The sequence below is a fragment of the Lytechinus variegatus genome, chromosome 7 (assembly GCF_018143015.1).
Source record: "Lytechinus variegatus isolate NC3 chromosome 7, Lvar_3.0, whole genome shotgun sequence".
NCBI classification, from domain to species: Eukaryota; Metazoa; Echinodermata; class Echinoidea; order Temnopleuroida; family Toxopneustidae; genus Lytechinus; species Lytechinus variegatus.
The window spans coordinates 30788683-30811999 of NC_054746.1; the positions used below are offsets into that span (position 1 = coordinate 30788683).

The window sequence follows — 23317 nt, forward strand, 5'->3', positions numbered from 1 at the left end:
ATGGATCCAGCGTTGTCTTTATTATGACGTATATTGTTGGTGTGGGTATTGTTTCACTGGAGCCGATTCTGAACTGCGAGCTGTGACAACGTGTAAACGCAGTGCAAGATAAACCAAAAGCCGATTCTGCATCGGCTTTTGGTCATGTTGGGTCAATCGACATAGTATTTTATTATCATATGAGTTTTTTCTTTTGTGAATAATTATTTAATAGCTCTTTTCAAAGTCAGCACTGCTGCAATATCGAATCGCGTAATGCAGGCAAGACTGCCAGAGGCGTTTTACTTGTTTATAATGTTACAAGATACATGTTGTGATAGATATGATAATGGATTTGTTACTTCGTCATGATGTTTGAGTGTGTGCGAATAACTCCATGGACATATTATGTTTTCTACATGTACTTTTCTTTACAATTCTGCACAATTTGCACAAACTGTTTTGAATGCATTTATCTCTTTCCTGTTTCGGGTCAAACAGCATAATGTTGCTTTGCAGCGCTGTAAACTGATGTGAAAAAGGAGTGAAAATATAAGTGCACCAAATGAAATTGATCAATCAGTTGAAGCCATGGTGCAACCGCAAGGAGCATTCTGCATTTATATAAAGAGAAGTTTCGATGTACAGTTTAAAAAAAATCAGAATAATCTGCTTATTGTAACAAAAGAGCTATCAATTTTTATGCAATTTAATTATAGCTGGATGGTGTTTCAGAAAGCTGCTCATAAGCTTTGTAAACTTGTATGTTATATGACTTTACAGTTATTGCATGACTGGTGACCTGTTCTTAGGTTAAGGTGCCATATCAGAGCTGAGATTGTTCTTGCCACGTTTTGTTTACTGTACTATTCCTTTTGGAGAAAAAAAAATTATCTTTTTTGCGACTCACTAGTTAAAGACAAGAAGCTGTGATCATTTAGTTTTAGGTCATACCAAACTAGACTTGATGTTTAACGTCATGAAATGTGAAGTCATGTTTCTATTCCGCCTCGTACATGTAATTGGGATGGAAATCAAAAGGAACGTGTCGGAATGAAGCATGAGTGATGAGGTTGCCAATTTGTAGTGCTCCTGGTTGTGAATATTTTATGAGCGACTGACGGTATCTCATTTCAGCTGCATCTCCCTCTCCTTACCAGGTACTTTCACACTTTCCCGATCAGGAAAAAGTTCCCAGTGTTTTGTCAAAAATATTCCTTTATAGTACTTAAAAAAATAAAAATAAAATAAAGATAAAATTTTCCAAGTTTGTACATACATGTACTCACTACTCATGTTCAGTTCAAAAGCCAAATAAGAGAACTGAATTCCCTTAACTCATTGAGTGCTTCGTGCACGCTACGTATCCTACTATAACATGCCACACTCGTGCTCGCACGCCTACTATTGATTGCTTTGTGCTTGCATTGTTTCTACCCTCGCCTGCTTCGTGCATGACTGCGCACATTCGGAATTACAATCATTGTTACGCCGTTTTGCATTGTATTGCGCATCGCATGCATGCCGTAATTAGCACTATTGTGTGCAGTGCGAACTCAGCTTTCTGACAGATCAACTTACTCACGCGGCTTGCATTCAAATTTTTCGAGTATTTCTACATTTTTGTCTCACCTGCGAAGCAAAGTGAGACTATAGGCGCCGCTTTTCAGACGGCGGCGGCGGCGTCAACATCAAATCTTGACCTGAGGTTAAATTTTTGAAATGACATCATAACTTAGAAAGTATATGGACCTAGTTAATAAAACTTGGCCATAAGGTTAATCAAGTATTACTGAACATCCTATTAGAGTTTCATGTCACATGACCAAGGTCAAAGGTCATTTAGGCCTAGGGTCAATGAACTTAGACCATGTTGGAGGAATCAACATCAAAATCTTAACCTGAGGTTAAGTTTTTGAAATGTCATCATAACTTAGAAAATATATGGACCTAGTTCATGAAACTTGGACATAAGGTTAATCAAGTATCACTGAACATCCTGCATGAGTTTCATGTCACATTACCAAGGTCAAAGGTCATTTAGGGTCAATGAACTTTGGCCGAATTGGGGATATCTGTTGAATTCCCATCATAACTTTGAAAGTTTATGGATCTGATTCATGAAACTTAGAAATAATAGTAATCAAGCATCACTGAAAATTTTGTGCAAGTTTCAGTTCTCATGATTAAGGTCAAAGGTCATTTAGGGTCGATGAACTTTGGCCGAATCGGGGGTGTTTGTTGAATTACCATCATAACTTTGAAAGTTTATTGGTCTAGTTCATTAAACTTGGACATTAGAGTAATCAAGTATCACTGAACATCCTGTGCGCATTTCAGGTCACATGACCAAGGTCAATGAACTTTGGCCGAATTGGGTGTATCTGTTGAATTACCATCATAACTTTGAAAGTTTATGGATCTGATTCATGAAACTTGTACATAAGAGTAATCAAGTATCACTGAACATCCTGTTCGAGTTTCAGGTCACATGATCAAGGTCAAAGGTCATGTAAGGTCAATGAACTTTGGCCATGTTGGGGTTTTTTGTTGAATAACCATCATATCTCTGTAAGTTTATTGGTCTAGTTCATAAAAAGTGGACATAAGAGTAACCATGTATCACTGAACATCTTGTGCGAGTTAGAGTAGTATTCAAAGTCAGCACTGCTGCTATATTGAACCGCGTGATGCAGGTGAGACGGCCAGAGGCATTCCACTTGTTTACAAGATATGGCTCCGCCTCTGAGAGGGAAGAGACCTAGGTTTTTTGATCCATACAAAACACTCCACAAAATCGAACTACTTGATACAACTCATATTTTAGCGGTAAAGATAATAACCAATCCATATAATGAGGACACCATTATAAGGGGTATGAAATTTCCTACAACTTTACTACACAATATTTTGTTGATAAACTAATCGTTAGAGAGTTACAAGCAATTGTAATCATGACTATTGAAAGGAGTGAATACGACTCGCGATCCAAAAATCAATGTGGCACAGGGGGGTTTTGTGGCTGGCACAGGGGATTAGCATCGGATTAGCACTGAGGCGTAGGGTTAGTAGTGTGCGTGGCATGTTAAGAGTTAAGGAAAAGTCCACCCCAACAAAAAGTTTATTTGAAAATTTAATCAATTTCAGATGTAAAATAAGAAAGTTATGATATTATCAAGTTTTGCTTAATTTTGCAAAACAGTTACATGCACATCCTGGTCGGTATACAAATGAGGAGAATAATGATGTCACACACTCACTACTTCTTTTTTATTTTATTATGTGAAACATGAAATGTTCTAATTTTCTCCTCATTGTCAAGTGAAACAACGATTAATTCCTTACTGAACATAATTATGGAATTAGCATTGTTTAATATTATATGGTGAAGTCAAGTTGGTCCTTATTGTCAAGTCTGTAAAAAATGAAATATGGTATAATTCAAACAATAAAAAACACAATAGTGAGTGATGGACATCATGGACTGACTCATTTCCATGACACTGAGTTGTGCATATCACTGTTTTTGTGAAAAATAAGCAAAACTTTAAAATGCCATAACTTTCTTATTTTACATCCGATTTTGATGAAATATTCTGCATCATGCTAGTTGGATTTTTCTCTATTTATTCAAATCAACATTTTTCTGTGGTGGACTTGACCTTTAAGTTTTAATTTTAATTTTTGAATTTACTTTAATTGGTCAAAGTATTACCTGTCTAAATTGTAAAGAGCTTTGACTTGTATTACATCATGAAGATCTAGACAGGAGCATTTTAAATAGTTTGCAAGCACAGACTCATAATTGACACTTAAAGCAATAACAGGTCTTAAATCAGTGGCGTACCGTGGGTCATGGCATTGGGGGGGCACCAGCAAAAATTTTGAGTCACTAAGTGAGCGCGCGAAGCGCGGCCAGTTGCTGGGTATACTGACCTATTAGAGACATTTTAAGGACAGTGCCATCAAACGGAAATGTCTCTCACTGGTCAAATAATGCGAGCGCGAAGCGCGAGCTTAAAATTTTTTAAATCCAGACCTAAAAAAGGACATTGTAATCAATCTTTTGTAATTATGATACGTACTTGTCTCGCTAAATAATGCGAGCGCGAAGCGCGAGCTGAATTTTTTGTAAATATTGACCCGAAATAGGAAGATTTCAAGGACTATATTTTAGGAATCCATTAAGATTATACACATCTCACCGTAGTAATCTAATGCGAGTGCCAATAAGCGCTTGCTTATTTTGTTAGGATTGCATCTAAACATGCACATAAAGCACTTGTAATCATGATTAACATACCCATCTCACTAATCAAATCTTGCGAGCGCGAAGCGCAAACTGAAAATTTAGGAAATTCAGAACTGAAGAGGGGCATTTTAAGGCTTGTTTGTAGGAATCCACGAAGACCATACATAGTTTACTAACCAAATGATGCGAGCGCGAAGCGCGAGCTGAAAATTTTTGATATTCAGATTAGAAAAAGGGACATTTGAAGGACTGATTCTAGGAATTCATATTTCACCAATCCACTACTGCGAACGTGAGCACGGACAGGAAATGTTTTATATTAAGACCTTAAAATGGGGCAATCACTATAAGTAGTCATGAAAAAGAAGCATACTATTGTACATAAAACAATAATATTAAACTCGAAGTGCGAGGAAATATATTTGGCAGTTTGGTGTATGTTGAATTGCAAACGGGAGGTTTTAGTATAGCATGATTATATTTCTCGGTAAACAGACAATGCGAGCACCAGGAACAATGAAGACATAGGCCCTGAGCAAATTATGTCTCATAAAGTTATGAAAAAATGTTTCTTATGTAATATAACATAACATAATTATGATATAATATAACATTATAATGAACAATAATGTCTTCTTTCCCACTACGTCTCTCTTCCTTTCTCCCTCTTTTTCTCCTTTTCCCCGTTTTTTTTTTTTTTTTTTGTTGGTCAGCCGATTGGGGGGCACGTGCCCCCCCATGCCCCCCCGTAGTTACGCCACTGTCTTAAATAAATCTAGAGAAAGGCTTTGTCTGTGTCAAATAAGAGAGCCACTGTACATAGTGAATCTTGTCTTACTACTTCAGACTCTGCATTATGCAATATGCAAATTTATTTCTAAAAAGCCACTTGAGTTGAAAATACCAAAGTGGCAGTTTGAATTAGAGTCAAACTCAGAATTTAAAATTCTGAAATTTTTAGAATTTTGAAAATTTAGATAATAAGCATACTTTGTGAAACTGGTGATCATTTGAATGTGGATCATTGTAACAGGGAAGAAATTACACAGGGGTTTGGGATGATTTTGCCCCCATAATGTGCACAAGAGCCCTGGAAAATAAGAATCCTACTAAGTTCCCATTCTCTGCAAGCTTCTCGATGTTATGCAGATTCAGCCAGTAAGTTGGGAAAAGTAGCCCCCCCCAAAAAAAAAATTCCTGCATTGTAACAAAAGTTTATGAAATTTACATATGATGAAATATGCTCAACCTTTATGCTTGATATTACTTGAAGCCATTGATTTTTTTTCAATTGCCGTAGCTTTACTTTCTTTAGCAATTGTCTCATCTTAGCTGGTGATGTGTCATCAATCATAATTATAGTACAAAGAAAAAACATCAGTACCTTTGAAAAGATATGTCTGCCTAAATTTCAATAAATTTTCTTGAAAATGCATATTTTCTCCATTATGACTTTCAGTCATGCAAGAGTATTATGTGACCTTGTATTGGCAGAACAGTAATTTCATAAGAAGGCACTGATGGATATGAATAGTGTAGTAACCATGACAACATACATGGAATAGTTCTTTTGAAAAGAAAATGTACTGGGGTGGTATTCTGAGGTCATTTTATCTTTAAAATATTTTATTTTATCTCTTAAAATAAAATTGGTATTCTGAGATGACATTTTATCTCTAAGATAAAATTTTAGATTTTATCTTGCGTATAAATTTTATCTTGCGTATCTACAGATGATACGCAACAGAACAATGCCTGCGTACACATACCCATCGCGTATCTGGCCATTGCAACGCAGATGATGTGCTTGAGCCCATGTTACTTTGAAGAAAAAATAAAATAAACTTAAAAGAGGGTAGAGGCTATTTTATCTTTGCGACGTTGATTTCACCAGTATTTCTAGGTGAATTAACCCCAAATGGCGACATGAAAATGAAGAAAAATTATATATTTATTGAGAATAACACCTTAACGTTGTTCCTGTACAATCAGAGAGTATTTCATAAGACTTTTGTTTACTAATATTGTCTTTGAAATGATGCTTGAAAAGATGCGATATAGACTTCGAAAAAAGATGAGAGTATTCTCCTTTTTGTTAAAAAGAAATCTCCTTAAAGACGCGCAAGCGTATAGTGCAAGCGTATTTGAAGTCAATAAATTGACGCAATCTGGCCCCTATGCCACACCTCCTGGCGGAATGGATTTTAATTGGTTGAGTGATATGAGAGAGCTATAAAAGCGCGTTTCTAATTGGATATTGATTGAAAAATAGGTGTGTCTTACTGAGATAAAATGAAGATAAAATGGTTCTCAGAATACCAATTCGGAGAGATTTTAAGGGTATTTTATCTCACCGATTTTAACGGAGATAAAATATTTTATTTTATCTGAGATAAAATGGATCTCAGAGTAACTCCGCTGGTTGCATATAGTGATAGCAGCAGAATACCTTTTATAAGTACATTTTTTTCAAAGCGTTAAATGTATACATGGCACTTTACATGCTGGGCCCTTAATCCTTTGAACCCTGAATTACTTTGGATGGTCTTGGCCCTCGCCCTGAATTATTTGCAGATATCAAGCTTATCAGCAAAATGAAGAAATATATGACATTAAGGATAAATAACCTCTTATTCTAGTGATTCGAACACAGCCATGCCAGCAGCACCTTACTCCAAAGCTACCTGGCCTGGCCCGGCTGATGTTCTGTAGCTTCCGGTACTAACGATAATCTCAGATTTTGTCTCAAATCACTGCTTTGACAGAAGTAAAATTCAATAAAAGATTATGCATAGTCCATACACTACTCGTCATGTATTATCGCTAGGATCGCACAAGCCTCGTTGGTAGGGTAGTATATTTTGGTCATATTTTATGCTAAAACCTTACAACTGAAAACCAGTATTGATGAAATTATAAACTGAAGTTATCGACTTAATATCTCCAAGATGATGACATTTTTAAAAGGTCACCTGACATCTGAAACCCTTGCTTTTTGAGTCACATCATGACTTGAAGCCGCTATTCTGGCATTAAAGTTATATGCACGGTCATGGTGAAGCCGGGTTTTCCGGCTTTTCTGGTTCAAAGGGTAAAAGGGAATTTCATCCTGATAATCTTGGTTTTGGTAAATGCAGAAAAATAGAGAAACATAGAGGTGAAGGTTAAACAAAAATCCATCAACGAATAACGGTATGTTCCTTTTAAAATTTTAGTTAGCTGAGCTCTAAAATGCATCAAATTTCAGAAGAATAAAGAATGAAAGAATGACACCTTCCTTGTACCTGAGAATTAAAATTAGATATTTTTTTTTCCAAATGGTATTCTCTTTGTATGTTATTGCTTTTTTTAATTATGTGTTTTTTAATTATGTATCTAATCACATACAATCGCAATATTTACAAGTAACTGAAAATTAATAAAAACTGTTCAAAAGTAAAAAAAAAAAACTTCACAAAAACAAAGGAATAAGAAAATAATAAAGAGGTGACCTTACAGAAATTAATAGTATTGTATCAGAGTAATGAACCCCATCACCCCCCAAAAAAACTTGTCGGTTTCAGTGCCGAACATTTCTTACAGGAATTTGTGGGAACAGATAGAGGGGATTACAGGTCTTGTGTAATAAATTTGCATACATGTACATGTATAATCACATAAAGCATATTACTGGTGTTAGACAACAAATAGAATGGAAAGGGGGACAATATCTGTATCGAAAATGGGAATCATATATGAAATCGCCACTTCTTAAAATGTACAGTAAGTTTATTTCTTTTCTTGGCTTGTATATTATTGCTTCATGCAAGGGATCGTATTTGAGAGATACAGCTATGGAAAATCTCCTCCGGACAGTCTCTTCTGAGCCAAATTACCCTTCGCTGCCGTGTATTTTCTCATTGAGGCATGCATGTAGTTTGATTACAGCTTCAAGTCAATTATTGATCCTTCATAGCTTGGCTGAGTGCATTCAGTGCAGTCGAGCAGTTTAGTTGGGTCAGTTGGTCATTTGAACTCTTGAACTTGATAGCATATATCCCTGGATAGATCTTGTCTGTAAATCACTGTGCCATTGAGTGTTACAAGGATGTGATAGCATCCTCTTGCACATTATCACTTCCTACGGATGCTGAACACCCCTCCCCCTTTCCCCTTCCCACTCTCTTTACAGTATCTAGGCCCTTTTTATAATCCCTTGACTGCTTGAGGCCCTGCACGAGACCTCTCTGTCCTTCTTTCTTCAAAACATTGATACATGAACATTCACCCTTAATGTGCGTACACGGTACATAATGTATAATGATATGTGATCATTAATATTTGACCAGTGATGGTAACATTGTCCTTGTTTTGACATACAGTAAAGAAAGGTACTATAGATGTATGTGTTGGCTCTATATTTTGCTATTTTGATAGTTGTTAAATCGTCCTGTGATTTGTTATTTCATTATTTTTTAAATTTGTATTTCTAGAACTTCATTAATCTGATTCCAATAAAGAAGATCAATTGTTTTCTCATTAAACCTCCTCACTGATGCTTGTAAATACCGAAATCTATTTTTTCTGTCCATGTTGTTTGCATTACCAGTATGTACATGTAGGTTTAAAAAAAAAAAGTATGTAGGTTTAACAGGGGTTGAAACCTTCAGTTCCATGTGGATTTTCGTCCATCATGTAAAATGTAAGCGTGCATTGCGAAAATGATGACATGCTTCTCATATTCTTCGTGAAATGATGCTTATTGTACTATTATGTCCAGCATGAGCTGTGACTGGAAATGAGTTAGATGCGATGTGACATTCAGACAATGTTGATTATGGTGACATTTCTGTATTCCTATTTGCTTGATGACATCCATATTATGTTGATGGCAATTCAATGTGTCGCTGATATTCGTACTGTGAGCATGTCTTTATTGAAGTCTGCCTTGTTGGTGAAATTCATGACATAAATGCCTTAGAAATTCACCAATTCTGTTCAAGACATAAAAGCCTTCAATGGGCCAAATACTGTGTGGGTCACTTTCCATTGCTTGCAAATACGACACGGCACAACATTAGTAACGAGAGTCGATGATGATTTACCTGTATGGGGAATCAGGTTACATGTCAACCGTGCTTCTCGTGTTCTGCCTCCATGCATGTGACATACCTGTGGAGATATTCAATTGGCAACATGTTTGAGGTGGAGCTTGCTTCATCAAAAATTCATGCAAATCCGAGCCTCTGTTTGTATCTTCAGAGGCAGCTGTGTTCTATTATTCTACTCTGAGGTGAAGCACATCATTTCCCAGTCTGATTAAAGGACAAGTCCACCCCAACAAAAACCTGATTTGAATAAAAAGAGAAAAATTCAACAAGCATAACACTGAAAATTTCATCAAAATCGGATGTAAAATAAGAAAGTTATGGCATTTTAAAGTTTCGCTTATTTTCATCAAAATAGTTATATGAACGAGCCAGTTACATCCAAATGAGAGAGTTGATGACATCACTCACTCACTATTTCTTTTGTATTTTATTATATAAAATATGAAATATTTTTATTTTCTTGTCATTGTCATGTGAAATGAAGTTTCATTTCTCCCTGAACACGTGGAATTCCATTATTTGAACATTTTGAGCCTCAGGCAATGAGGTCCTAATCATAAAATTCGTAAAAATTGAAATATTGTATAATTCAAAGTCAAACAATAAAAAACAAAAGAAATAGTGAGTGAGTGTAGTCATCGACTCTCATTTGGATGTAACTGGCTCGTTCATATAACTATTTTGTTGAAAATAAGCGAAACTTTGAAATGTCATAACTTTCTTATTTTACATCCGATTTTGATGAAATTTTCAGCATTGTGCTTGTCTGATTTTTCTCTATTGATTCAAATCAACATTTTTCTGAGGTGGACTTGACCTTTAAAGATTAAATGCTACAATTTTTAAAGTGATTTTAAATTTTCATATTTTGCTTGTTCGGCATCACTTTTATGATATTTCAGCAGTGGTAGGTAAAAACTAGGAAGTAAGAAAAAACTATTTTGTGAATATTACCGCCGGTAACCACTGAATGCCGTATATGTATTTTTTTTTCAGAAATGAAAATATATCTACATGCTAAAGTTATGATAGAATATAGGCCAACAGTTGAGGCCAGAAGTTTACATAAACCCAGGAAATTCAAAGAAAAGTTTACACTTGCCAGACATAATAAAAGTTACTGTATCTTTTAAAGTGTTTGTTCTATCATGACGATTTGATATCAAACAAATGAGTCTGCCATACCCGTTCATCACATTGCTTTGTCATCAGGAGCTGAAAAATATTTAGGTGTCATTTTTTTCTCAAAAAATCTTCATATTTTCGACAAATTAAAAATGAAATCTTGACAAAAACATTTCATATTTGTGCTAGTTACTTCTCAACACAAACATTTCAGATTACACCTTTTTGTTCAGTGATGACATATGATAGAAAATGTAATATAAATCATAGGTTTGACATAATATATATTTCCTAAAACAATGTTTAAAAATATAATAACAAACAATAGCATACATTTGGCACGAATATTACTTTTTTTCAAAGAAAATTCTTTCATTTTATACCAAATTTGTCATGGCAGTATTTATATTTTTGAAGATATAGTAATTTTACAATGTTTGGCAAGTAAACAAATTTCACTGAATTCCATGGGTGTATACATTTGGCTTCAACCTATATAGTTAAAATTGATTGATGTACATGTAGGCCTATGAATCTTGTCCTAGTCCATAAATAATTGCACAAGATAAATTGCATCATGAATGTGTTGTGTTGACAGATCTTCCTTTAAAAACAGTTATTGTTGGATATCTTATTGATATCAAGAAAATATAATTGTAATTTGAAATTGAATATTATTCCTAGAATTGAAATATAAATAAGCAATTTAATCAGTTAACGTATAAACTTCTAAATAAGAATAATAATATCCTGATTTTGTGTTCACATATTTGCCATTCATGAAAGTTAATTTTAATGCACTATCACACATTTTGTCTGTTTATTTTTGCTAATCAGTAGTAAATATTGCATGATTATTTATTGGTATTATGAGGAAATCAGTTACTCTAATTACAATAAATGTAATATAGAGATTCTAGATTAGAAAGAATGCTGGCCCATTCCTCTAATCAACTATTAATTAGTATGTATAGCATGGCCTTTATTACATTCTTGCTTCATTATCATCTACTATCTGCACCACTACCTCTGTACAATATATCCCCAATTAAACTCTCATTGGGATATTCAGTAAAAGGTTAAATTTTTTCCCCTTACATGTATATTGGTGATGATGAAAGCTCCCACTTTTATGTGTTTTTAACTGCCATACAGGATAAAATAAAACATCCCTGTTCATACAATGTACGTTCTTTTACCGATACCAAGTTCCTTGGGATTCAAAATATCTGTTAAATATTTATTACTTTGGATTTGTTCTTGATGGGACATTTGTGTAACAGGATAATTGTTGTTTTGTTGTCCATTTTGGAAATTCATAAAACACATTAATGAAAATATACTTACATCAACACACATATAGAAAAAAAATATGGAGAAATATCCAACATACATGTAGTTGATACAAATTAAATGTTGTGGAAAATGAATCAACAAAGAAACCCAAGATGAGGGATTTGTTATTCTAATTTAATTGTTGTATTGATATTACATTTTTATTTTAAATTCCAGTTGTTATTAGCAACATGGTTGTTCTTTAGACCTTCTTCCATATCCGAGCTAGAACTGTTCTTCTCTACAGTATGTTCTTACTCTCTCATTCCTGGAAACAACATTTGATGAATAGCTTTATCGCTTATGCTTTTGGGTGGAAAATCACATCAATCAAAATGCCCCTTGTGGTTTGATGTTATTCTGGATGGAAAAAACATTGTTTTGTTTGTATGCACAGAAGTAGTTTTGAGACTTTCATTGAAATCATCGTCCCTCTAGATTTTATTTTATGCTATTTTTAGTGACAGACATATTTGATGTGTTGAAAAGCTACATCATTCACTGCTTTTATTGGTCCTGATAAGTGTACACCCATCATATACAAATTTCAGACTGCAGTATCATTGTTGCACTGGATAATTTATAGTCAGTCTTTCTCACTTGAGTGTTGTAGTCCAATTTGCAGACACCATAGTCTTGGATTCTTGGCTCAACACTATGAATCCAAACACTATTCTCATTTCAATTTAAGTATTGTGTCTGGTGTTGGTGTCACATGATCACCAACAGCTTTCATTACACTGTAAAAAAATATTAGGTAAAATTTCAACCAGCATGAGAGTAATTATGCGTCCAACCAATTCTGGGCAGTATTTTACCCAATGCGGGAAGCATCTTGCCCAATATGGTTAAAAAATAAGCAGCAATTACTTTAGAATGGGAAGAAATCATCACACTGGATTAATAAAAATTCCCAATGTTGGTTGGACACTTAATTACCCTATTGGAGCATTTTTACCCAATATTTTTAGAGTGTACTGAAAACTGAATATCAGCAATAGCTTTCATCACTGAACAATAAACACTAGACCTGAAGCTTTTAACACTGAACTTAAAATTCACATGACGGTGGACCAGGTGTATTGCTCTCTCTCTCTCTTGCAAAATAATAAAACAGCAATATTGAGGAACTTATTAATATGAACAGGGCTAATGCCATTTATTGCCAGTTATGCCATTTCTTCAGGTTCATTTGGAGCCTGCATTCTGTCACAATGATTGAAAGCATCTCCCTTCCCCGTTTACTGTCGATTAGTTTCATCCATTTATCCAAATCATGAGGGTTATCAATGTAGTAGTCTTGTCATCAAGACATTGTTTTGCTAGAATTTATCAAAGATTATTTTGATCCATCAAAAAGATAAATAATTATGAGAAGCATACAGTACACAGCAAAAACTGTGATGTTAACCGGTGTACATAGAGGACCACACCAGTTATTTTACACCGGTGTTAAATTGATGGTGTTAGTTTTACACCTATAGGTGTTATTACAACACCTTTTGTTGTTACATTTACACTCTTTGGTGTTATGTTTAAGCTCTAGGGTGAACATGTAATTTTAACACCTCAGGGTGTGGTCCTCCATTAACACCAATTGGTATCAGTTTTAACACCGCAGTTTTTACAGTGTATGAATTAGATAAACAATGCAAATTTTGGAAAACTGTTGAAAAAATATTCAACAGTGTTGGTGCCCCCCCCAAAAAAAAAATGAGCACCACCTCTACCCTCATTTTCAATGAAAACATATCAATTTGTTGTGTACAAAAAACGCTCCTCTTATAAGGCATAGAAATGGGACGTTTAACGCACAGTCACTAATACGCGCCGCTGTCTTCGCATCGTGCAGGCAGTCTACGTGTATAGTGGCGGGCTGCTACATTGCGATGCAGGGGTGTTCAACTTACATGTACATATCGTGAGCGCACTCAGCTGCGTGTTTTCACTTCTCTAGCTTTCTCTCCTTTTCTTGTCATTTTTCCTCGCATTACTTGTTTTCATATATTTCCCTCTCACTTTCCTTGTTTTCTCACTCCCTTCAGTTTTGTAACTCTTCTTGATCACTTGCATTCATTGGCACACCCCCCGATCAAAAATGGTATGGTCCTATCCAACATACACTCAAGTCGTCGCTGTACCTGTACGAATAATGAAAACGTGCAAAATTCTTCACGCGCTGCGTTGCCTAGCTATGCGTGTGTACTGTGTACACACAATGCCATCGGCTGAACCCGCCAAACTATAGTGACCAATTATTGCAAAAGCTTTTGCAAATGTGAAAAGTGACAGAGGTTTTTTTTATCCAATCAAAATCATTTTTAGGTATTCGCAATCTACAGCATTTTCTGCAAAATGTCTTTTTTTGATAGGGTCTATTGTGACGTATATATTTTTTTACAACAATGTGAAGTCGCACCAAACGTTTTGTTTCCCGCACTTGCCCATTGGCTCATGTACAAATGGATTTCCAAAATCATCAAGAAAGGTTCCAAAAACCTCAAAAGTGACAGAACTTAATTTGACTAAAATTAAATGAAAATCATATCATGTTCAAGGTGAGAATCTGCTCTATTCTATTCTGTTTTGATAGATCACCTTGTTGACGCGTTTGGGAGATATCTTAGCAAATCCCTCGAAAACGGCGTATTTTCTATTCTCCATAGGGAAATAATTTAACACGCTACGCACTGCAAAAAAGGAGCGCAAACAAATTGATATGTGTTGGGTATATTATCTATTAAGCTCAGTTTTATTTATCATTCATCTAAAACATGCTGACATGTATTGTGTATTACTTTTATATTCTGAGAGAAACTGATTAAACAAGAAATATGATACTCAAAGACATCTAGGAATGTAGTCTCAACAGTGTCTTCTTTCATTGCAGAAAGAAAGCTCTCATTATTTTTAGAATCCTGAATGATTTGCAAGTGTAGCCCCTTTGTCTGGATGTCTATTTATTGGATTTAAAGATGGATATAAGCTCATAAATTGGTATGAGCTTGAAGCACCAGTTCCAGATAGGTCTCTGTCTGTTATAGGCAGCTAATATTACCTTAAAGGGGGAGTTCACCCTGGTGTCAAGTTGGTTGTGATGAAAGCAGAAAAAGTACTGTAAATTATTGGGAAAGTGAAAACACTCATTATTAATCTATTCCAAGAGACATGTTCCTGGATCATAATTTTATCTCTTTAGGAATTGCATTAGCTGAAGGAAATAATTGCTTTGAAACGTGCAAGTGGAGATTGTTAAATCAGTGATGAAATTAGAGTGAGAGAGATAGTGTTATACCTGCATGGTGAAAAATGAATACGAACACTGCTGGCATGAATTTGCTAACAAGCAATAGTGCAGTGACATCGCTGCACAGATAGATGATTTTTTTTCATCACTGTCTCATTTTGTTGATATTTCTTGTTGGTGTAATCACTTGAAATCATTCTTTGCTGTGCAGTAGCACTATATTCATTTATTTCTTTTCTCTTTTTTTTCTTGCAGGCTGATGAGGATCTTGATGAGTTGAAGTCACTAATGGAATGCCCACAGGGTGCTAAGGTAATCATTGTAACCTCTAATTAGTGTTACAAGGGACACATGTTTAGGGTATAAAGACAAGATAGATACAAATCAGATACCCTTTTTAGACAGGCTAAAATTTCCTTAACCCCGTACTATTGGTGGGGCTAAATGGCAATTTAGCCCCACCTATAGTACGGGGTTAAGCTAAGCCCACTTTCGTTTTACACAGCGTTTTTGCAAAGTGGGCTAACCCCACCTATAGTACGGGATTATTTGGCCCTGCAAAAAAGCAGGGTTATCCCACCAATTGCGGTGCTAAGAGCAATAGTACGGGGTTAAGATCGCATGTGTAAAACGAAAGTGGGCTAAGCTTAAATAGTACGGGGTTAAGGAAATTGCGAGTGAAGCACTTGTACTACGAATGATCGACAAAAACCACTAGTCCGGGGTTAGCGAGTTTCGTGTGTAAAAAGCAAGCATTCCTTATCCGGGGTTAGCAATAACAATTTGGCATGTGTGAAAAGGAAAAAAATAGTACGGGGTTAAGGATAGTACGGGGTTAGCGATAGTCCGGGGTTAAGAAAATCCTGTGTAAAAAGGGCATAAATGTACAATGCTCTCCATAATCGGGGTATGTTAAAGTGAAAAATGACGATGATTGTAATTATAGGAATCAGTCATTTAGTATGCTCAGATTTTCACTATTTCAAAACACATCCCTTGGATATTGCAAGACATTTAGATAAATATCTCCATAAACTACATGTATTAAACACTTGTACATGTAAGTCAACACAATTTTTAATACTGTAATAAAAAATATTTGTATGATTTTTTTACAAGGAATTGAAACTATCAGCACAGATTTTCACTATTAGAATAGGCTTCCTGTTGATATTTCATGATTACGATATTTAAGATGAAATCAAATTTTAAATTTTCTTTTCAAATCTGAAAGTGTTTTCTAAGTTTTTATAAAAGAAAAGAAAAAAAAAATTGCAGTAATTTATGCAAATCTGTATATCAACTCAAAGAACTGCAAGTGCTACTTTATTGCATTGGAATTATCTTCACGTATAATAATCATGGGCACCAGACCATGATGATGTCATCATTATCCTCAGCATGACTGTGTCATACATATTTAATTGCACAATTTGGGTTAAGCATGATAAACAGTGTTAACTCATGTGTACATTATGGCCCGTATTCTGAAGTCAGGTTTAACTTACACCACGGTCTAACTCTTTGCTAAAATTATGGGAAGCCAAAAGTATCAAGATTTACATTAAGTTGTATGTTTCTGAAGTTAACTGTGCTCTTTTCTGATTCATCGATGGTGAAGAAAATCATCTGTTTACACTCCCTAGAGAATTATGAATGATTTGAAAGGCAAATGAGCTGAAATATGATATCTCTACTGTTAGTGATTTATGTAACAACTGGCTCTCCATACTTAAACCACAACTTTAAACCTGAGTTTAAGTTAAACCTGACTTCAGAATACGGGCCTATTAGTCTTGACTCTACTCTTTTAATATGGTGAATGTGACCGTAATCATACACTGAATAAATCCAACCTGATGGAAGATTGATGTCTTCTAGGGCCCATAGCACAAAGCATAGCAATCATTATAGAAGAATAATTTACGATTGATTGCATTGACTACAATATACAATAAATCGTAAAAATCAAGCATACAGTCAGTCGCTAACCTTTGTGTCATGGGACCCACGTTACTTAAGCTCCAACAAGATCTTTGCTCTGCCCTCAAAATTCATTTTATTTATCATTAAAGATAATCTCTGTTTCTCTTGTATTGAATGTGTAGGGGAAGGTGGGGTAAGTTGTGACAGTTTTTGCTTTTTGCATGTTAGAATTGATATGATTAATAATCTTGTCGAAATAAGTACCTTGCCTTGAAATTTAATTCTTCTGAAATATTTTCCACCTATATATAACTTTCTATCCCCACACTGATAGTCATCGTGACCTTTGAAAGAAACGATGTCAAATGGCTCAACTTGCCCCATATATGGGGTAAGTTTGAGCCACCTTCTGGGGTAAGTTGAGCCACAAAAACTATGTACAAAATGTATGGGGGGAGAACCAGCATGTCAATTTTTTGTTTTAAGTCTTTTCACTTGCTAATTCTCTATAAATACTAACATCCTGTAAAAGGAAAAGAGCAGTCATGTAAATTTGCTCCTTTCAGCCTGCATTTCAATCGATTTTTATGGTTTGTTTGTTTTTTAAGATACCGGAACATGACCATAGGAAAAAATTACCATGGCTCAACTTGCCCCATGCTGTTTGGCTCAACTTACCCCAGTCCGAACTTAGTGCGATAATTTTGTATCCACACATTTATTATGCATCCATCATATAAAAGACTATGACAAGAATGAAGATCCATACCTGGACTAATAATGTTGTTATCATGTCTTTATTATATTTAAAGACGTGTGTGTTTATAAAGCACTTATCTATTTCACACTCTTTTTTACTTTTTTGGCTGAAATTCATATTTTTCCCTCTAAAAAACTAGTTTTTGTTTCAAAGTTGGAAACAATGTGGTGGGGTTAGGGGTTATGCTATGGGTCATCAATACATGACACCACCACAATGTCTGACTCATTCATTATTGGCCTGGGGCTGGTGGCTCAACTTGCCCCATGCTGTTTGGCTCAACTTACCCCAGTCCGAACTTAGTGCGATAATTTTGTATCCACACATTTATTATGCATCCATCATATAAAAGACTATGACAAGAATGAAGATCCATACCTGGACTAATAATGTTGTTATCATGTCTTTATTATATTTAAAGACGTGTGTGTTTATAAAGCACTTGTCTATTTCACACTCTTTTTTTACTTTTTTGGCTGAAATTCATATTTTTCCCTCTAAAAAACTAGTTTTTGTTTCAAAGTTGGAAACAATGTGGTGGGGTTAGGGGTTATGCTATGGGTCATCAATACATGACACCACCACAATGTCTGACTCATTCATTATTGGCCTGGGGCTGGTGGCTCAACTTGCCCCTATGCTCAACTTACCCCGCCTTCCCCTACATTATAGTCCTTCGGTATATTTTGTAACCCTCAAAATAATCTTCCTTTGATGGGAGTCTACTACCAGAGTTTTCCAGATCTCTCTGAATTTGTGCTACAATCCAGTCATTCTTTTTATAGTAAGATGTGCATTAACGTCATTTTTCCCTTCTTGCAGAAGATGAGGTTCCTGATCTTAGAGCAGAAGTTTCTGGAACTTCTTGAGGATGGGTCCATCATCGAAGCATTAGACTGCCTCCGGAAGGAACTCACCCCACTCAAATATAATACAGATCGGGTCCATGTACTTAGCGGGTGAGTTCAAGAACACTGCTAGTCATAATCTTATAGGATGTTAAAATGGTAAAATGGTTATGGGAGTGATTGTTTACCTGATTGCTAAGAAAGCATGAATTCTTGTAAGCAAGCAAGCAACCAGAGGACTCAATGTCTTAAGGTCCTCTCCGAGGGACCTGGCACTAGAAATAGTCAACGGGTCATGGTAACTTACAAACTGTTTTGGGTATGTATATTTTTTTCCAATGCTGCCTTTTGTGGGTGATTATAATTAATGACCTTATATACAGTATGTTTTTTAATTCTGTGCTCTTGTTTTCAAAAGATCTATATTTTGGTTAATAGTGATGTTCATCTTAATTCACCCATTACTCATTTCATGACTGGAGTATGGAAAGCCAATCATTTTGGACCACAATGGCTAAATTTACATAACATAGATTCGCTTATAGATCGCTTATTAGAATGCCTCGTTTATTGCAGAAAATATAAACGATGTTATGTTTTGTATTGTAGGTTCTTAATGTGCTCCAATAAAGATGAGCTGAGAGATAAAGCTAGCTGGGCTGGTAAAGGACCAGAATCCAGAGGTAAACTTATGGAGCAGCTTCAATGTGAGTATATACATGTACACTAATATTTCAGTGGTCAGCAGAGGAGGAAGTATCAAATTTTGGGAGGCAACTGTTGCCAACCATCCCCCCTCCAAAAAAAACCCCACAATCTAAATCATGGAACAGCTTAAAAGTGAGTTGACTAACATTTCAGTGGAGGGAGAGGAAGGTAAATCTGGCAACCCTGTGTTCAGGGACACTTACTAAACCAGATATTAACCCTAATTTTGATACCACAACTACTACTAATACTACAATGACCTAATGGAAGTGGGTATCTTTATGGATGGCACAAATATCTTAGATCTACTCCAGTTTAGATCTACTCCAGTTTGTGAATATTGTTATTTTCCCTAAAATTTGTGTTATGCTCATTCCTTAAAATGCAGCTAGTTTTGAGCTACTGTATGGTAATACTTGTTTAGTGCTGGAAGTGCCATATCTGAACATAAGAGTACAAGAACCCACTTTGATTACTATTTTCAATATTGTTTTTGATCAGCTTTCTTGCCGGCATCAGTGATGCTACCTCCCCGTCGCCTCTACACTTTACTTGGTCAAGCCGTTGACCTCCAGAAGACAAGGTGTCCTTTCCACAACACCAGGCTAGGGGAAGAATCCCTCCAGAATATGTCCTTACTGTTTGATCATGTGTGTAATAGGTAAGTCAATTACATGACTTGGCTAGACAGCTTATTATATTTAGGTATCCAATATAGTTGTGTAGAGTGCGTGATAGCTAGATATTTTTGTGAGCGTGAATACTATGCTTGATTTGAAACAGTGTTTTATCCGTTGCTTTTCATGTGAGTGTCTTTAAAAAATTTTCATGATACTAGTTTTCAGAGTTGCTTGATCAATATTGGTGTGGAAGAGCTTATGATTATGATACATGTATATTAGATGAACCCTTCTTTGCTAATTGAGACATTGACCTTCAAGGTAAAGTTTTAGGGAAAAAAAAAATCATTTTATAAAATTGAATAGTGGTAATTTCAATATTCGGCATGTCATGCTACTTTATACCATCAACCTAGCTGCATGCACAGTATATGATACAGGTAGCCATTCTATTTGCATTATGTATTTGATTTGATTACCAGCATGTTATATTTATAATGGTGGTCTACTTCCACAAGTGGAATACTGTTCTCCTAGGGGGCCTTTATAACAATGTATACAATCAAGTTGCAATTTAAGATATCAAAATATGATGATGGTCTTTCATACATGTATTCTATTTTTCTCCTTTTCTTCTTGTAGGAATCAGTTTCCCTCCAAGACTCATCAGGTACTACATGATCACTGTGATGAGGTCTGGTACTGTAAGTTCTCACCGGACGGCACCAAACTAGCGACAGGGTCTAAGGATATGACAGTCATTGTATGGGATGTTATCAAGGTACTCATCAAATAATTTATGTGCTGCCATGCATGCACCAGTGTCTTGAGCATCCAGTGTGCTCCTCTTTGTTTCCAAAGGGACTGTGTGTCAATTGCCTGTATGAAAAATGATGACATTGGTGGATTTCCATAGTTGAGCTCAATCTGATCACTCCCTTTCTTTGTAAGGCGGGACACTGAAGTGATCGTTAGCTTGCGTGTGTATTGGACACTTCACTACATGTAATCTTCATGAGTCTTATGAGGATTCAGGCAGAAGTGCTGACCTACTTTATCTAAAGTTTGAATATCGTACACAATCTCTCACATTGGGTACCCATTAAGTAAAGAAATACATGACTGACATTAATGCATATTTGGATGCTTATAAATGGATTAAACTTTTGATGACCTTCATGCATGTTTTCTTCAGATATACTAAAATCAGAAATATTCAAGACGATTGAAAATTATCTTTCTATTAAGCCATATTTGGAAGAATATTTCTGGCTTGATGTTTGTGAAAGGATGATATTGATGAAAAGTGTCAGATTAATTGTATTTGGGTCTGAAGTCAATTGCATTCGTTCCATTCTGAAAAGTTTTTTATCAGTCAAGAAGTAAGCCATTCAACTACATGTATCATCACACCTTATTATGCAATGAAACATAAGTCGGTGTAGACATTCTGTTTAAGATATTCTTTGAAGGTTTGCATGGTGATGCTGTAGAGGAGGCTTATGGTTCCGATATTTTTTTTTCTTCAGGAAACGTTAGAAATCAAGAGGAAAAAGACATTTGAGGGGCATGCGTTTGGTGTGTCTTTCTTAGCTTGGAGTCCAGACAGTCGTTACCTCATTGTTTGTGGACCTGAAGATTCATCGGAACTATGGGTCTGGAATGCAGAGGTAAGTATCATTTTATTTTCATCAAAGTTGTTGGCATTCTTAAAAGGGGATGACAGGAAACTTTGTCATCATCCTCATCGTTACTGTCATCATTATCACCATTATCGTCGTCTTCATCATTTTCATTGTGTACATGTATCTTCTTTGTTATTGTCAAGAGCATGAGCTGATATTATCATGATGGATGATGACATCACTGACAAAAAGTCATGAAAAGACAATTGACTAACTTATCTCTATAGCCAGAATTGTTTTACAATATTCCATTCATCACCCTACTTGTATGAACATGTACTATCTGTTTATTTTCTCTGTATGCTCTTTAGATTCTTTCTGTCCCTATTGCAGTTGAATTTCTCCCTTGATGTTTTAGAGTACTAGAACATAGGAAGAAGTCTGTGCCCATACTTTGGGCATTGCTATTTGTTTTTCATAGATGCTGACAGGACAGGCTTGGTTCTAGAACTCAATGGTCAATGAAAGAAAAATAATAGTTTGATTGATTTGTGCCCCTTTATAATCACAAGGATTTATTTTCTTTGTACAATAAGTATATTTGTTTGCTGCTCCCCATGTGATGAGCTAGATGAAAAAAAATGTAGAAATTTAAGTATATTCCATGGACTGGACTTGAATGATGACCCATGCAGGGACAGGGAACGTAAGAATGTTGCAAAGAGTACACAAGTGCAATGCACTTTCATATTAGAATACAACTTTTGACTAATCAGTTACGCATTTCTGTTTACAATAGACGGGGGAAGTAAAAACAAAGATGAGTCAGTCACCAGAAGACTGCCTGACAAGTGCCTCATGGAACTCTGACTGTAGGAGGTTTGTGACAGGAGGGACGAGAGGGCAGTTCTACCAGTGTGTAAGTTTGGACAGTATGAATCTGATCAGACATTGGCGAGTCAGTTATTCAGGTTCTCACTTTCCCCAATAGTCCTTTGTCTAAAACGGTTCATTGTTAAGCTGAAGAAATGTCTTGTATAATACTCAACCATTTCAAATATAATATAACCAAGTTTACCTTTAGCTTGTTAGTTGAGCTATTGCTCTTCATTGCCTTTCATTAACTTTTTGTTTTCTCTGATTATGTAGTACTCCTTGGGCTCTTGAGAGAGCTGGCCATTTAATTACATAAAACCACATTATTACTGTATTTTCTTTTTTTATTTCTACCTTTGTAGATATCTGATAGTTTGAATGAAACGCCTCCAATTGAGAGTTTACTCTGTTATAAGAAAAGGGCACATTGGTTTTCCTGTATTTTTAAGCTAGTGAAAATAATCAGTGCTGTCTTATTTTAATCTGGTATACAAATAACCCAAACAGTAATCTTTGTAGACAAATTGTCTTTATGGATAGGGTTCCTTTAGAATGTCCTCCCATTACAAGCCATGCTAAAGGAAAGCAAAGTTAAGGTCTTTATACGAAGGTGGTCTTTATAATTTACTGGAGGTCTACAATTCTTATTTGATATTAATGCAGGATCTGGATGGCAATGTTCTAGATACCTGGGAAGGTGTTCGGGTACAGTGTTTATGTATGAAGAAGGATGGTAAGACGGTGCTAGCAGCCGACACACATCATCGCATCAGGGCGTATAACTTTGATGATCTCACAGACCAACATGTGTAAGCTCCACTTTGATGACTCACCAATGAATTCAAATTATTTTAATAGCATTGAATAAAAGATGCTGTAATGTGAAGTTCAAAAGTTATAAACTAGTCAACTGGACTTACAAAAAG

General features: G+C 35.5%; 1 protein-coding gene across 1 annotated transcript in view; it reads left to right on the top strand.

Moving 5' to 3' along the window:
* Nucleotides 1-23317, top strand: part of LOC121418988 (WD repeat-containing protein 26-like) — a 45669-nt gene that overhangs the window by 19507 nt on the left and 2845 nt on the right. Inside the window, exons 3-10 of the mRNA XM_041613241.1 lie at nt 15284-15340; nt 18537-18673; nt 19172-19269; nt 19772-19931; nt 20533-20671; nt 21420-21560; nt 22315-22434; nt 23055-23200. Coding sequence (XP_041469175.1) covers nt 15284-15340; nt 18537-18673; nt 19172-19269; nt 19772-19931; nt 20533-20671; nt 21420-21560; nt 22315-22434; nt 23055-23200 — 998 coding nt within the window. The remainder of the gene's footprint in view (nt 1-15283; nt 15341-18536; nt 18674-19171; nt 19270-19771; nt 19932-20532; nt 20672-21419; nt 21561-22314; nt 22435-23054; nt 23201-23317) is intronic.